General features: G+C 54.1%; 2 protein-coding genes across 2 annotated transcripts; one reads left to right on the top strand and one right to left on the bottom strand.

Annotated features, from left to right (window-relative positions):
* Nucleotides 1-484: 484 nt before the first annotated feature.
* SMAC4_08017 (uncharacterized protein) lies at nt 485-5860 on the bottom strand (the record flags this gene model as incomplete). Its single annotated transcript, XM_003348206.1, has 1 exon — nt 485-5860. The coding sequence occupies one exon, from the start codon at nt 5858-5860 to the stop codon at nt 485-487; it is 5376 nt and encodes a 1791-aa protein (XP_003348254.1).
* Nucleotides 5861-8013: 2153 nt separating this feature from the next.
* SMAC4_08016 (uncharacterized protein) lies at nt 8014-12959 on the top strand. The gene is made up of 3 exons (XM_003348205.2): nt 8014-8595; nt 8659-9360; nt 9436-12959. The coding sequence occupies exons 1-3, from the start codon at nt 8330-8332 to the stop codon at nt 12434-12436; spliced, it is 3969 nt and encodes a 1322-aa protein (XP_003348253.1). The 5' UTR covers nt 8014-8329; the 3' UTR covers nt 12437-12959.
* Nucleotides 12960-13372: the final 413 nt, after the last annotated feature.

Here is a 13372-nt window from a genome sequence, read left to right as displayed (position 1 = left end):
AGGATCGACCCTCTTTTGGATTCTTGGAGGACTTCGAGCTGGATCTTGTCGTTCTGTCTTTTTGTAATGGCTTGATAATACCATGAACGCTTTACCTGGTACATGTTAGATTCAGAAGACTCCGTGAACGGATAATATCACGATGAACACACTGAGGAATGTTACCTAGATTTGAGAATGTAAAGAATTGAAGACAAAGTTATTGATACAATCCAGTTCCTTGCCTTGGTTATGAATGAAAAAGAGTACTTACACCAATAGCAGTCAGTAACCGGTGCTATCTCGACGACGCAAAGCAACGCAACTGTCAGCAACGGCAGACTGCAAGTAACAAATATCCTTTATGCTACGTTATTTATACTCTAACATGACATGTACATGTTTCTCCCTCTTCTCTCCTCTTACAATCTTCCCCTTCATCCTCCGCTTCCATCTCCCTTCTTTTCTTCTTCTTCTATCCTCCCCTCCCCTTGATGGAATATCATCACCGTCCATTAACAGCAATCCCAGCCCTCCACCCGCCTCTCGCCCCCCTTCCAAGTGCACCCCTCTGCGGCATGCCACCTCCGTAATTCTGCAGTCTCTCGCCAATCAAATACGCCTCATCCCTAATCCTCATCTTCCAGCTCTGGAAAACACCCAGCAAGCCCCACACCACCGCCAAAGCCAGCACCAACAGCGCGGTAAGCGGGAAGCTGCGGCGGTAGATGAGCACGACGTAGGCGTCGTAGAGGGTCTGGTCAATGACTTCTCCGTCCACCACAGCTTGAGGATGCCTGAGCGTCAAGGTTTCCGCCAGACGCCAGGAGATCATAACCTTGGCCAAGATGGCAGGGATGGCCATGGCAACGGTCCAGAGGAGGATTGCGGGGATGACGAATGCTCGAGTGAGCACACCAGCGTTGGGGTTAAACCATCCGCGGCGCAACACGGCCTTGGTGGCGAGCGCCAAGCGACTGCCGCTAAACCAGGTACTGATCCCTCTGACTGAAAGCTTCAGGTACAAAAGACCGATGGTCCAGGACTGCATCACGCGGATGGTGTGGCGCGGGTTGAGAGCAGCGGCTTGTTCGATAGTGACCTGCTTGATATCTTGGGCGATCGGGACGCTGTACATGAATTCGTGCAGGGGCATCATGGCGTAGAGCTCGGCGACAGAAGCGATCATGAGAGGGAAGACGACCAGGAGGAAGAAGTAAGAGTAGACAATCTTGGCGATGCGGGTGATGACGGCCAGGCCGCGACGCACTGCGCCGTTGTTAAAGACTGACGCGATGACTCCGGCGACGCGAATCTTGGCCTTCTGGGAAAGGGACCGTATGTTGACGACCGCGTAAACCATCGCCCCCAAAACGTGGATGCCGATGCCAAAGGCGTAAATGTCGTTTGTCCTTACACCTTCGGGAATCAAGAGCTGGAACATGCAGCGGCCAAAGACCAAGGGGATAATCGTGATGCCGACACCCGTAGCGGCGGCAAACAGCCAGATGAGAAGAATGAACAAGAAGATGCGGACCCGGAAGTGCGGCGGGACATAGACCATACGGTACTGGGGTGTGGAGTAAAGATCGGTTTCTGGTAAATCTGGCTTGCCGTCCAGTCTCTCGTTCATCTCTGACACTTCGAGGAACACCGTCTTGCCCTTGGGAATCTTGACCTGGTCCGAGGCCGGAGCGCGAACGAAGCGTCCATCGGGGACGAGTTGCTGGGTGCTCACCAAGTACTCCTTCAAACCTGCCTCGGGAGGCGATTCCCTAGGTTCAGAATCCCTGGCCTCAGCTTCAGACGGCACATACCCTCTGATGTTTGGTGATTCGGGCTCGGACTCCGAGGTCTCGGCCTTGGGGGTGGTGCTTCCGGCCACGAACATGGGCTTCCACGGCCTCACCAGCCCATCGGACTCATCCAGCTGAAGGAACATGGCCTGCCACCACGATGGCTGGGCTCCGGGGCCTGTTTCGATCATGCGCAGACCACCTTCTTCATCAGCCTTGCGCCCCCCAAAAAGGAACCAAGTAATGCGCAAACAACGACCACATGTGCGGAACCACCAGGTATACATGGCATGGAGTCCATCACCAGGCTTGAAGAACTTGACCGCCAAGGGCATCAAGAAGTTGTAAAAGAGAAGGTCAAGCGGGAACTCGAGCACTGGCTCGTTGGACGAGTAGTGAATCGGAAGGACGCTAGGCAAAGAGAGCGCCAGCCCCCAGACCACGGCGCCGAGGCAGATTATGACAAGCGCGCCGTAGACAAGAGCAGAGAAGGCAATCTTGCGCAGCTGGGTCGTGACATTGCGCTCCAGCACATCGCGTACCGGGTGGAACTCGGGATCATCGGGGTCGCGGATGAAGTAGAGAACTCCCCGGCGCATGATCTTGCGGCACATGGAGACGAACAGCGCAAAGTGGAACATGTACGCCGTACCCACGAACCAATGAACGAAGATCGAAGTGATGGGGAAGTTGAGGGTAAATTGTAGGCGGGACATGAGAGTGGCATTCTCGAACAATGGCAAGAGGGCGATGTCCAAAAGCATGCCGCAGTACAGCGGGAAGACGAGCATCTCGATACCAATGATGAGGATGACCTTCATTACACCGCTTGCCTGGTTCAGCGCATCAATGAGAGCCGCCTCCCATTCTTGTCCGGTTTGGCTTGAGGATATGGGTCCACCACGGCGCAGGTACAACAACGCCGCGATGTAAATCGTGAGATAGCCGGCAAGAATCGCCCAGAACCGGTCGGTACCGTTCCAGAATGCCAATGCCGGGTCGATGGTATGGCTCGCATCGGGGAAATTGACGTTGATGACGAGGTTAGGCTTCAACAAGGTGGCAGGCAGAGTCTTGAGAGCGCCCAACACGAATGCCGTAGCTTTGCCGGCTGCGGAGAACACCATGGGAAGTTTGGTGGAGTAGCCACCACCAAAGATGAAGACGAGCGCAGAGCCCAGGGCAGCGAAGCCGGAAAAGATCTGACCCTTGACCGACAATAAGGCTTCGTGGCTGACAGCAGAAAAGGTGTGAATCTCCGACATGGACATCCGACCAAGCTCGTTGATGACAGTATGCCCAACTCGCTTGGCGGCGTTGGTCATTTCAACGTGCGGATCAAGAATCGCTGCTGCGTGGCGGCTACCAAAGAGGAGCTTCGTAGCCAGGCGAGCCACACCACCCAGTCCTAGACTGGGATGCACCAGAGAGAGCGTATGGGAAAGAAGTCCAAAGGCGATAACCACCATGTCCTGGATAAACCTGCACAAGCTGTAGAGGATCCAGACCGGACGCATAGGCTTCGCAATGAACCACAGCGCGTAGCGGCCGATGTTGTATGGAACGAACAGGCCGAGGAAAATGGTGGCTGACACGAGCAAGACGCAGAAGATGGCGTTTTGGAACAGGCCAGCCAAAGGTCCGCGCATGCCAAGAAGCTCCAAAACGCCCTCAAGATCTTCGGCATCATCAATGGCATCTTGCTCGAGGCCAATTGCTGCTGCTGCGTCATCATCCTGGTCCATGTCGTCGTCGTCGTCGTCGTCGTCGTCATCAAGTTCAGCACCATCGCGAGCTCCCACGTTAGCTTCGTCCTCCCGCCTCATCAAAACATCAGCAATGATATCGATCGCATCCTGTTGCGCCTGATCCACCTCAACGCCTTGCCACATGAAGTCGGTCATTATCGGGACGAGTCCACGAGGTTGAGCAGGTTGTGCGGGGCTGTCAGTCGTAGTCTCGTCGAGGGTGGGCCAGGGTATAGCTGCCAGTTCTTGTGACTCCGGCTGACGCTCTGGGATGGGTATGGCCGCCCAAGGCTCCGCTGTTGGACGCTGCCCGAGGTCATCTGCATCTCTATCGCCATCTTGGCTGTGATTCTCCTGGAACGACTCTGATTCCCCTTGGCTGGCCATGGAAGCGAGCAGAGGTTCAACCTCGGTATTGGAGGAATAATTGTCATTATTGATATCCGGGGGGGTTGTAACAGCATGAGTGCGCTTTTCTTCCGTTGATGAACCGTTTGGGTCGTCTTGCGGCAAGTCATTGAAAGACCAGCTGTTGCTACCCAAAGGATTGGTGTGCATTCTGATCTCAGGTCCATCTGTATTGGCGCGAGGCCTCGACGAAGAAGCGATCATCTCGGGGTCCGACTTGGTGTCAATATCATCAGTCGCAACCCCCTTGCCCTTGTCCCTAGAACTTTCTCCGGGTTCCTCGGCCGGAGGATCATCTTCCTCCAAAGGATAGCGCCAGTCATCAAACGGATCGGGTCGTGGGCCGGCAGGAGTGCTGTCCATTTCCAAATTGTGGCCTGACAGTCTCCTTGCTGCGGTAGTACTGGATTCAGCTGCGGGAGGGTTAGAGCCGTCATTGTAGCTTGCCTGAGCTTGAGCAGCGCGCTCCTTCATAGTCTTGGTAAGAGCTATCCAGTACGCCAATCTTTCCTCCAGACCGCGTTCCTGGGCCAGCTCGACGATTCTATCAGGGTTTCCGCCGGCCTCCCGGTAGATGCCGAGGTACTCATCTATGGTTGATGTATCCGTTTCTCCGAGTTCTCTCTCCAAATCAGCTGCATGGGGATTATGAACCTGATTTCTGTCAGGTCGGCGCCTGGGCTGGGGAGGTTGAGCAAGCCAGGCATCTTCATCGTCAGTGCCTGCATCCTCGTCTTCCAAGACGGCACCGTGAAGGCCGTCATTCAAGGCAGGATCGGGAACATTGACCTGGGCAACCTGGGGCTGTACATTTTGGAGATTGGCAAAAGCAGCACGCTCGTTGATTTCCGGCTGCTGTTGGACAACGTAATCTCTGACGAGAATGATCAAGATGAAACAGACCACGACGAGAACGGTAATGATCTGGCCCTCGAGAACGGCAATGATATTGTTGTTGACTGTGGGGTTCCGGGTCAAGTTCTTCAAAAAGTCGACCTCGCTGAGAAGCGAAGGTGGATAGGATACATTGCTGTAAGACGAAGCCGCTTGATTGATGAAGAGTGTCGCAGTGACGTTGTTGGTGAGGTGACTGGGAATCTCTTTGAGGGGCGGTACGGGCTGGTGAACACCGCCTGAGCCAAATATTATTCGTAGCAGGACGGAAAGGAACGAATAGCCTCCGCCAGGATTGGCACCCGCAAGACTATTCACGAACTGTGTCGAGTTCAGGGGCAGACGTCCTAGTACATCCCCCACACTGGCTGGTGACGTGTTGGCAACAAAGAGCGGACTAGATGGACACACGGTGGTGCTGTAAGCCGTTACCGAAAATCCGGTTGACGATGATGTGTTGTGAGCTCTCTGAAACAAAGCCGGACCACCCCAGCCTTCCTCGCAGAGCCAGAACAGCATGGCCCATACCGAGCGCATGAAGTACGGGAGCCACCCAAGCCAGACACTAACGACGAGGGCGGCCCTTGCCCAGACGAGGAGCTTACGGACCGAGTATTTGAACATGTGGCCGACAAAGATGTGAGCGGGGACGGTCCTGGGCATGTCGGGATCGTAGAGTTTTGTGAAGCGAAAGGGCGTCTTGCACAGCTCGCAATGTTTCCTCTGGGTCTGGGCCAGCCATTGCATCAGACATTCCTGGTGGACCCATTTGATGCTTCCGCTACACTTGCACGGGTGGTACAAGGGGTCGTCGGGAGTGGCCTCGCCTCTGCAAATACGACATTGCTCGGGTTCGCGTAGGTTGTTGTTGGGCTGCGAGTGAGTATGGGAGTGGCCACCAGAAGTGGTTGTCCATGTCGAGATGGAGGCTGATCGCGAGTTTCGCAGTCTGGTGTTTGGAAATCGGACAGGGTCGGGCTGGTCCTGGCCGAAGTCCGGAAGGACGGTCGGGTCGGCGGGGTTAGCGTCGCCCATGGTGGAAGGGAGCGGGGGTTGTTGTCGTCAGCAGCGGGCGCTCTGTGTACGTGTTGGTGGTGTTGTCGAGTGTCGGTCAAATCATGTATTTGTCTTCATCGGAATGCGGGTGGGCGGCGCGAGTCCGCTGACTCTGGTATTGTCGCAGAGCTTTAATATTGGATGTAGGTAGTCGGGATCGGTCGAGAGAAATGCCGAATGCGATGCCGGGTGAGACTATTCGATCAAAGTTGTCGCGGGGATGTTGAGAGCAAATGCGACGAGGGAGACGACGGGGAAATCGGCGGCGATAACTTGAGAAGTACCAGTACTCGTCAGGTCGCAGGCGGGGCTTGTAGCAGGTGGGCAGTCGCCGGATGACAATCGGAAAAGGAATGGATGTCGTTGTTGATCACAGCAGTCGAGTCATGGAGGAGGATGCGTCGGCAATCGCGACAGAGGGTGACGGGGCTCTCTGGTGGTGGTGTTGGTGGTAGCCCGGTCAGTGGTGGCAGTGAAGACGGTGGAAGTCTGAGTGGAAGCTGTCGAGTGCGAATGGAAGAAGTGGAAGAGAAAGCGCCAAATGCAAATGCACCAAAAAGTGACAAAGTCTCCAAAGCGTTGAAAGTGGTCCTTGATCGGGAAGGCGTGCAGTCAGCAGTGGAACTTTCAAAGCAAAGGCTAGCCCCGACTCGGAACCGCCAGATCTCACTCGGGCCCGTAAAAACGGCTGAGTGCACGGACCATCTCCTTCAATGACAACGCCGAAAGATATCAACCCAATGACCTCGCTTGGGTCTTTGGAACTTGAACTCAATCGATAAAAATTCGTTCTTGTTTGATGGATCGGTGGCATTTTGGATTGATCAGAGTTCTGCGAGTCGAAGAGTGCAAGGACGGCGCAGTCATGCCACGCATGCCGACATCTGCACATTCGGTCACAACTTTTGTGCTTCAACGTTGGGATGACATAACGGTGCCGAGCCCTGCATTATCTGCATAACTTGCTTTCCCGCTTGTCATGTGTCAAAGACTTTGCAGCGTTCTTTGCCATAGGATAACGACAAGATATTTGCCTTCCACCACAAGGTCGTACCTGGCTTTGAGCATCATCGGTTGTTACAAAAGAGAAACATTTCGAAGCTGATAACTCTTCAGCTCTTGCAGCTAGAGAGTGAAAAGTTTGGGGTCTTCAATGTCCTTCAATAACAGGCTGAATATGAAGAGCACATGTCAAGATCCACGATGCAATATCATATGAGAACCCATGGCCAGTGCTCTCTTTCCAAAAGACTGCAACAAGATGACTACCCAAACCATGGAGTTGACCATGCTGCCTGATAACACGCATCGAAAAATTGTCAATGTCAACCAAGATATCATAAACTGATAAACAAAGACAGAGCCAATCAGAAAATATCCCGTGTCCAGGTCTTTGTAACTTTCCTTCTTTTTTGGCGATTTGGAGGCGGTGCATCTCAAGCACGCTCACCACCCTCAAGGCTCAATGACGTCTGTGGGGCAACCTGTGGCACGCTAGGATGGAGAGAAAGCGGGAAGCTGGAATTGGGGGAGGGTGACGTTGAGAGGGTTTGTACCTTTGTGTTATTCACAAGTCTTGATCTTGACTTGAAGAAGACAACAAACAGACTTGCTCTTCTCACAGTCCTCAAAAACTAAAAGTCACCCATAAACATCATCAATAACTGCCTCCAGGTTGTTGATTTGGTTGTAATTATAATCCTTTGTTGTGTTCTGAAGAGACTCTCAAGAAGCAGAGGTACCTCGGTTACGGTAGCATCACGGGTTTCAATATAACAGGTACGTACCTCCTTTACACAACTCTGACAGGCGAAGCTGCCCAGACTGTCGCGTGCGGAGAAATACTTGAAACTGACCATGGAAAGGAATCCCCCAAAAAGTCACAGGCAAAAGGAAACAAAGCAAAACAAAACCCCTTTCCCTTCCACTCCTCACTTCAGTTCATCTCAGGACCTGGCGATTGCTTCACTCTATACACTACTTTGCTAGAGGTAACGTAAAAGTACGGTACGGTAACACCCCCACTGTTTCCATCATTCATTGGCCCCGCTCTGCCCTGGCCCATGACGGGCGGGAAGGAGCTCAGGTCCCCTCCCACGAGCATGAGCTAAAAGCTTGCTGTGCTGTAGCAGCGGGAAGCACCGAACCATCGCCTGGAACCACCAACTGGAACGAGCCCCAGTTCGCAATTCAAAGTCGCAGCCACGGACCTGGCTTGACTGCATTGAACGAGATCCAGTCCGATAACTTGGTCTTTTTTTCTTCTTTTCTGCCCTTGCGCATCGTCCCTCGAGACGACCACCAACACCACGACGCAACAACACCATACTTCGATGATTGCGCTTGTTCATATTTGATCGCGCTTAACACAGCGACCTATCGACAACCATCGCAAATACTACGCGACGTCATCACCACTCTGCTCGGTGCTGATAAGAGCCTGCAACCATGAAGGACACAAACGGCTCGATGAACGGAGGTCCTCAAGGCCCCGTGCCGACTCTCGATGGCCTCAACAATATTAACGGCATCAATGGCTACTCGAAAAAGACTGCCAACGGTTACAACTCGTCCAACGCCGTGACCGGTATCAATGGCATCAACGGGCCCATCAAGCCTACCCTCAGCCACTCGGCCAGTCCCAGAGTCACACCAAGACAACGCCCACGCAGTCGGCCTGGTGTGATAACTAGGACTTTCAATGTGGTGGCCAGGTAAACATCTCTCTTGATCCCCATTCTTCAAGTTGGCATCTCTAACCCACTTCTTTTCCACAGACTCGTGACCTGGTACACCATCCTCACCGTCCTCTTCCGCTGCCCCGCCTCGCTCAAGGAATGCGACAAGTCTTCTCCCCGCATTTGCGAGACCTACTTCGAGGTCAAGCAGACCGTTTTGCCCCGTGTCGAACCATACTATACCGCCTATGCCGCTCCCTACGTCGACCTCGCAAGACCGTACTACCATGTCATCGACCAAAAGGCCATTGCTCCCGCCTTGGCATACGCGCAACCCAGAATCACCAAGGCCCAGGCCTACACCAAGACCCAGTGGCAAAAGACCCTTCAGCCCCAGCTTGTCAAGTATCAGAAGCTTGCAAAGACGCATTACGAACAGAGCGTTGGTCCCCATGTCAAGCAGCTTTCCACTGCCGCCGGCCCATACTACGAGATTGCCCGCACAAACGCCCTCCAGACCTACCATGGCGTTGTTGTGCCCTCGTATCACTATGTTGAGCCTTATGCCCACAAGGGCTACAAGGCCACCTCGGCTTTTGCTGCCAGCACTGTGCTGCCCTCGACTCGCTGGGCCTGGCACAAGACCAGCCTGTTCCTCGATGGAACCGTCATGCCCCACTTGAGGGTCATCTACTCGGAGAATGTCGAGCCTCAGCTGCTCAAAATTGGCCAGCGCCTTGGTCGCCATACCACGAGCAACAAAAAGTCGGTACCCAAGCCCCCTGTGGACTTGTCATCTAGGTTGGTGGCGACAGACTCTCCTCCATCACCGTTGACGACAAAAAGAGTGCTGACTCGAACTCGTGCCTCCAACAGCAAGACATCGACCTTTAGCAAGCCCACACCTGCCACTACCGCCGCTTCGACCCCCTCGTCCCATGCCGAGTCAACGTTCAAAGCCGCTGCCGCCGAGGAACAAAAGGTCCTGAACTCGGAGTCTACAGAGCAACATGTTCCCGAGAACCGCATTCCCCCTCCCGAGGTCGATGAGCAGCTCGAGAAGGAAGATCCCGCTCGCCGCAGCGCCCGTGAAACTGTCGCTGCCGATCTTCAGGACTGGCAGGAAAGATACTCCAAGGCCGCTGACCAAGGCGCTTCCGAGATCTCGGCCAGAATCTACGAAATCACCAAGAAGATGATCCGCCGTAACGCCAAGGTTACTGGCAAGGCTCTGCTCGATGAGCTCCAGACTACCACTGTTTCTGAGCTCGTTCAACTCCGCCGCAAGATCATCCAGATCACCGGGGCCGTTAACAAGGAGAGTGCCTCCGTCGACGAGGGACGCGATCAAATTACCGCTGTCGTACGTCAGGCGGGCATGTCCATCAAGGAGAGAGCTCAGGAGGTCCGTACCTGGCGCGAGAACTACGAGGCCGAGATGCAGTCCGCTATTACAAATGCTGCCGAAGCCCACTTTACCATTCTTGGCGACATCAGAGACCTGGCCTTGCAAAAGCTCGGTATGAAGTGGGCTTGGATGGATGGCGTCACATACAAGGACTGGGCCAAATACCATGAGCTCAAGACCCGTTTCGAGGACTGGAACAACGACCTCAAGAACCTCATTGTTACTCACCCTGGTCTCGAGGCTGCCCAGAACGAGGCGGCTGCTGTTGAGGAGGAAGCCATGAACACTGCTGCTTCTGCTGCCAAGGAGCTTGCTCGTTTGAAGCAAGTTGCCGTTCGCAAGTTGGAGGCTGGCGATGACTCCGATGAGTTTGAGAGCACCGTTGCTCAGCAGGCTGCCGAGCATGTCGAGTATGCCCAGGATGCTGCGGCCAGTGTCATTTCCCAGGCTAGCGAGTCTGTTAGTGCCGCCGGTGAGAAGGTTTCTGAGGTGGTCGGAGATGGCGTCAGCCGCGCTGCTGATGTTGTATCTGAGGCGACCGAGGCTGTCGTTGGAGCCAAGGACTCGGCCACTGACAAGATGGAGGAGCTTGCGGACGAAGCCACCTCCCCCGTTGTTAAGGCCGCCTCTTCCGCTTCCGAGTCTGTCGAGAGTGCTACTTTCGTCGTGAAGCAATCTGCCGCTGCTGTATTGAGCGAAGGTTCCGAGGCCATTGCTGGCTCTTCCACTGTGACCCAGGCTGTTGAGTCTACCAGTGTTGCTTCCAAGAAAGTCGCCGATGTGGTTGAATCTGCATCTGAGGCCGCTTCGACCGTTGAGTCTCGCCCTAACCTCGCCTCTACTGAGATCCTCGAGGAGACCCCTGTCATGGTTGGTAACACCACCGAGGCGGAGAAGGAGGGTCCTGCTCCCGTCAAGCTCCCCGTCGAGGAGGAAGCTGAGGAGGAGTCTGATATCATCGTTTCTGAGGTTGCCGAGCCTCCTGCTACCACCGTCAAGTCCGCTTGGCTCGGAGCTGCTGCTCAGTCGGTGCCTACTCGCCAGCCCATCATTGACGAAGATACCTACGATGATGTCTCTGAAGCCATGGAGAAGATGCGTAACGATGTCAAGTCGGTCTACTCTTCCGCCATGTCTCGTGCCAACAACCAGTACTCTGAAGCCCTCAAGCTCATCTCTGCCCAGATCCGCGGCACCCCTGAGCCGGCCCATGAGCAAATGCTCGCATCCGTCACCCAAGCTTACAGCAAGGCCATGGCCTCCGCTAGTGTCCGCCTCGACAAGGCCTTGAAGGGTGCCTCTAAGCAAATCTACAAGAGCACTCCCACCGAGACTTTCAAGATCCTACCCACCGCCGTTCCCGTCCCCAACATTCCCTCGGTCGACTGGGAGCGCATCCAATCCATTGCCGCCCAGCGTCTCGAGCAAGGCCAGTCATGGGCCGCAGAGCAATACGAGTCCGCCAAGATCGCCGCCGGTCTCGCCACCCCTACCCCGTCCACTCCCTCTGAGCACGTCCAAAAGGCGCTTGAGAACGCCAGACACAACTACTATGCTGGCCTCGGCGTCGCTCACGCTCGTTACTCCGAGTTCTTGTCCGCCGCCTCTTCGGCTTTGAACTCCCTGACTGCCACCCCTACTCCGACTGACTTGGCCGGCACTGCTTCGTCAGTCGCTTCTGTCGCCACCGAGTCCGCTGCTTCTGCGGCTTCCGTTGTTACTGACAACGCTGCCTACGCGGCCTCTGTTGCCTCGGAGAACGTTGCCGATGCCGCCTCGGCCGCTGCCGCATCCGCTTCCTCAGTCGCTTCTGCTGTTACCGACGGCGCTGCCTCGGCTGCTTCGGTCGTCGGGGAGAACGCCTCCTCCATCGTCTACGCCGCCGGAGACAAGGCCTCCTCGGCTGCTTCTGTCGTTTCTGAAAACGTCGCTGATGCTGCCTCGGTTGTTTCCGAGAACGTTGCCGATGCCGCCTCTGTCGTTTCCGAATCCTGGGATTCCGTCCTGGCCCGTATTTCCATTGAAGTCTACGGCGCCCCCACCCCCACCCCTTGGTACCAGACGGTCCTTTCCGCCGCCAACGCCGCCAGCGCATCCGCCGTCAGCGTAGCGAACCAGTACGGCGATGCGGCAAGTGATGCCGCGGCTGATAACGCTGCCTCCATCACGAGCGCTGCTGGTGCTGCTGCTACCGCGGCTGGCCAGTATGCCGCTGCGGGCTCGGATGCTGCTGCCCAGCAGTATAGTGTCGTCAGCAGCATTGTCAGCGAGCTGCTGGTGGGCAAGGAGCCGACTTTCTCTGAGAGCGTGGTGAGCAGGCTGCATGGAGTCTACGCCACTTCTCTCCCCGACGTTGTCGTTGGAGCATATGAGAGCGCGAGCAGCTTGGCTCGTGAGGCCAAGGAGAGCGTGGTTAGTGTTGCTAGCCAGGCTTCCGAGGCTGTTGTTGCTGGTCATGATGAGCTTTGATTCATGAGAGAAGAGAAGGTAAGAGACAAGAAGGTTGAGAGAAGGGGGCGATAAGTTATGAAAAAAAAAAAAGGGGGGACAGGAGATGGACATGGAGGAACCCGAAAAGGAAGAGGAAATCACCATGGGAAATACGAATATAGCGGGGAAAATGATGAGCGAAAAAAGGAGAAGGATGATGGAATGATGAGATTGATGAGATTGATGATGATGAAGAAAAAAGAAAAAAGAAAAATCAACAAGGGTTTTGTTTTTCTGCTTCTGTTTTCCTGATAACTTATTGTTAGCTTATACCCCCTTCACAGTCTTCACACCTGACCATGGCATACAGATACCTACAAATACGGTTTTTCATCATTTCTTTTTTCGGTTGATGTTTTTTTCTCGTTTCTTTTTTTTTTTCCTTGGTAGCTAAGTCTAGTAGCTTATGGTAGTTAGTTAATACACCCTTCAGTTGTCATGATGTATGAAATGAATGATCAATTGATTTTATGAAATTCATCCCTTTTTCTTTTCTTTTTTTTTTCTAAGAAACGATCCGAGCGAACACACTTTTGGTAGAGGTAGGTACAGGTACAACAGGTAGTTTTAAGTTTTGAGTTTTCATGAGCCGGACCTGGACCTGGACCTCCTCCTGCTTTCACAAGGTGGGGTTAAGACTCAAATAGTAATGATGCCCATTGGAAGCTAAGCTATCTGTCGATATACCTATAATAGGTCGGCGGGACTACCATAAAGATTCCAGCCGGCGTCCTTTGCATTATGGGTGTTCAAAAAGGCTTCTTCTCGTGTTGTGGGTCTCTATAGGTACCTACCTTACTCCATACTCTATAAAGTGCCTGCGTGGTGTGTGACACACACATGAGACATAGGCGGTTGGGTAAAAGATACTGATGGTATTGGTTACAATGCGTGTCGAGTGGTGAGATCTGGATT

Source organism: Sordaria macrospora, chromosome 4 (assembly GCF_033870435.1).
Source record: "Sordaria macrospora chromosome 4, complete sequence".
NCBI lineage: Eukaryota > Fungi > Ascomycota > Sordariomycetes > Sordariales > Sordariaceae > Sordaria > Sordaria macrospora.
The sequence above is the reverse complement of the archived record's forward strand: the minus strand, read 5'-3'. Positions and strand labels throughout refer to the sequence as shown.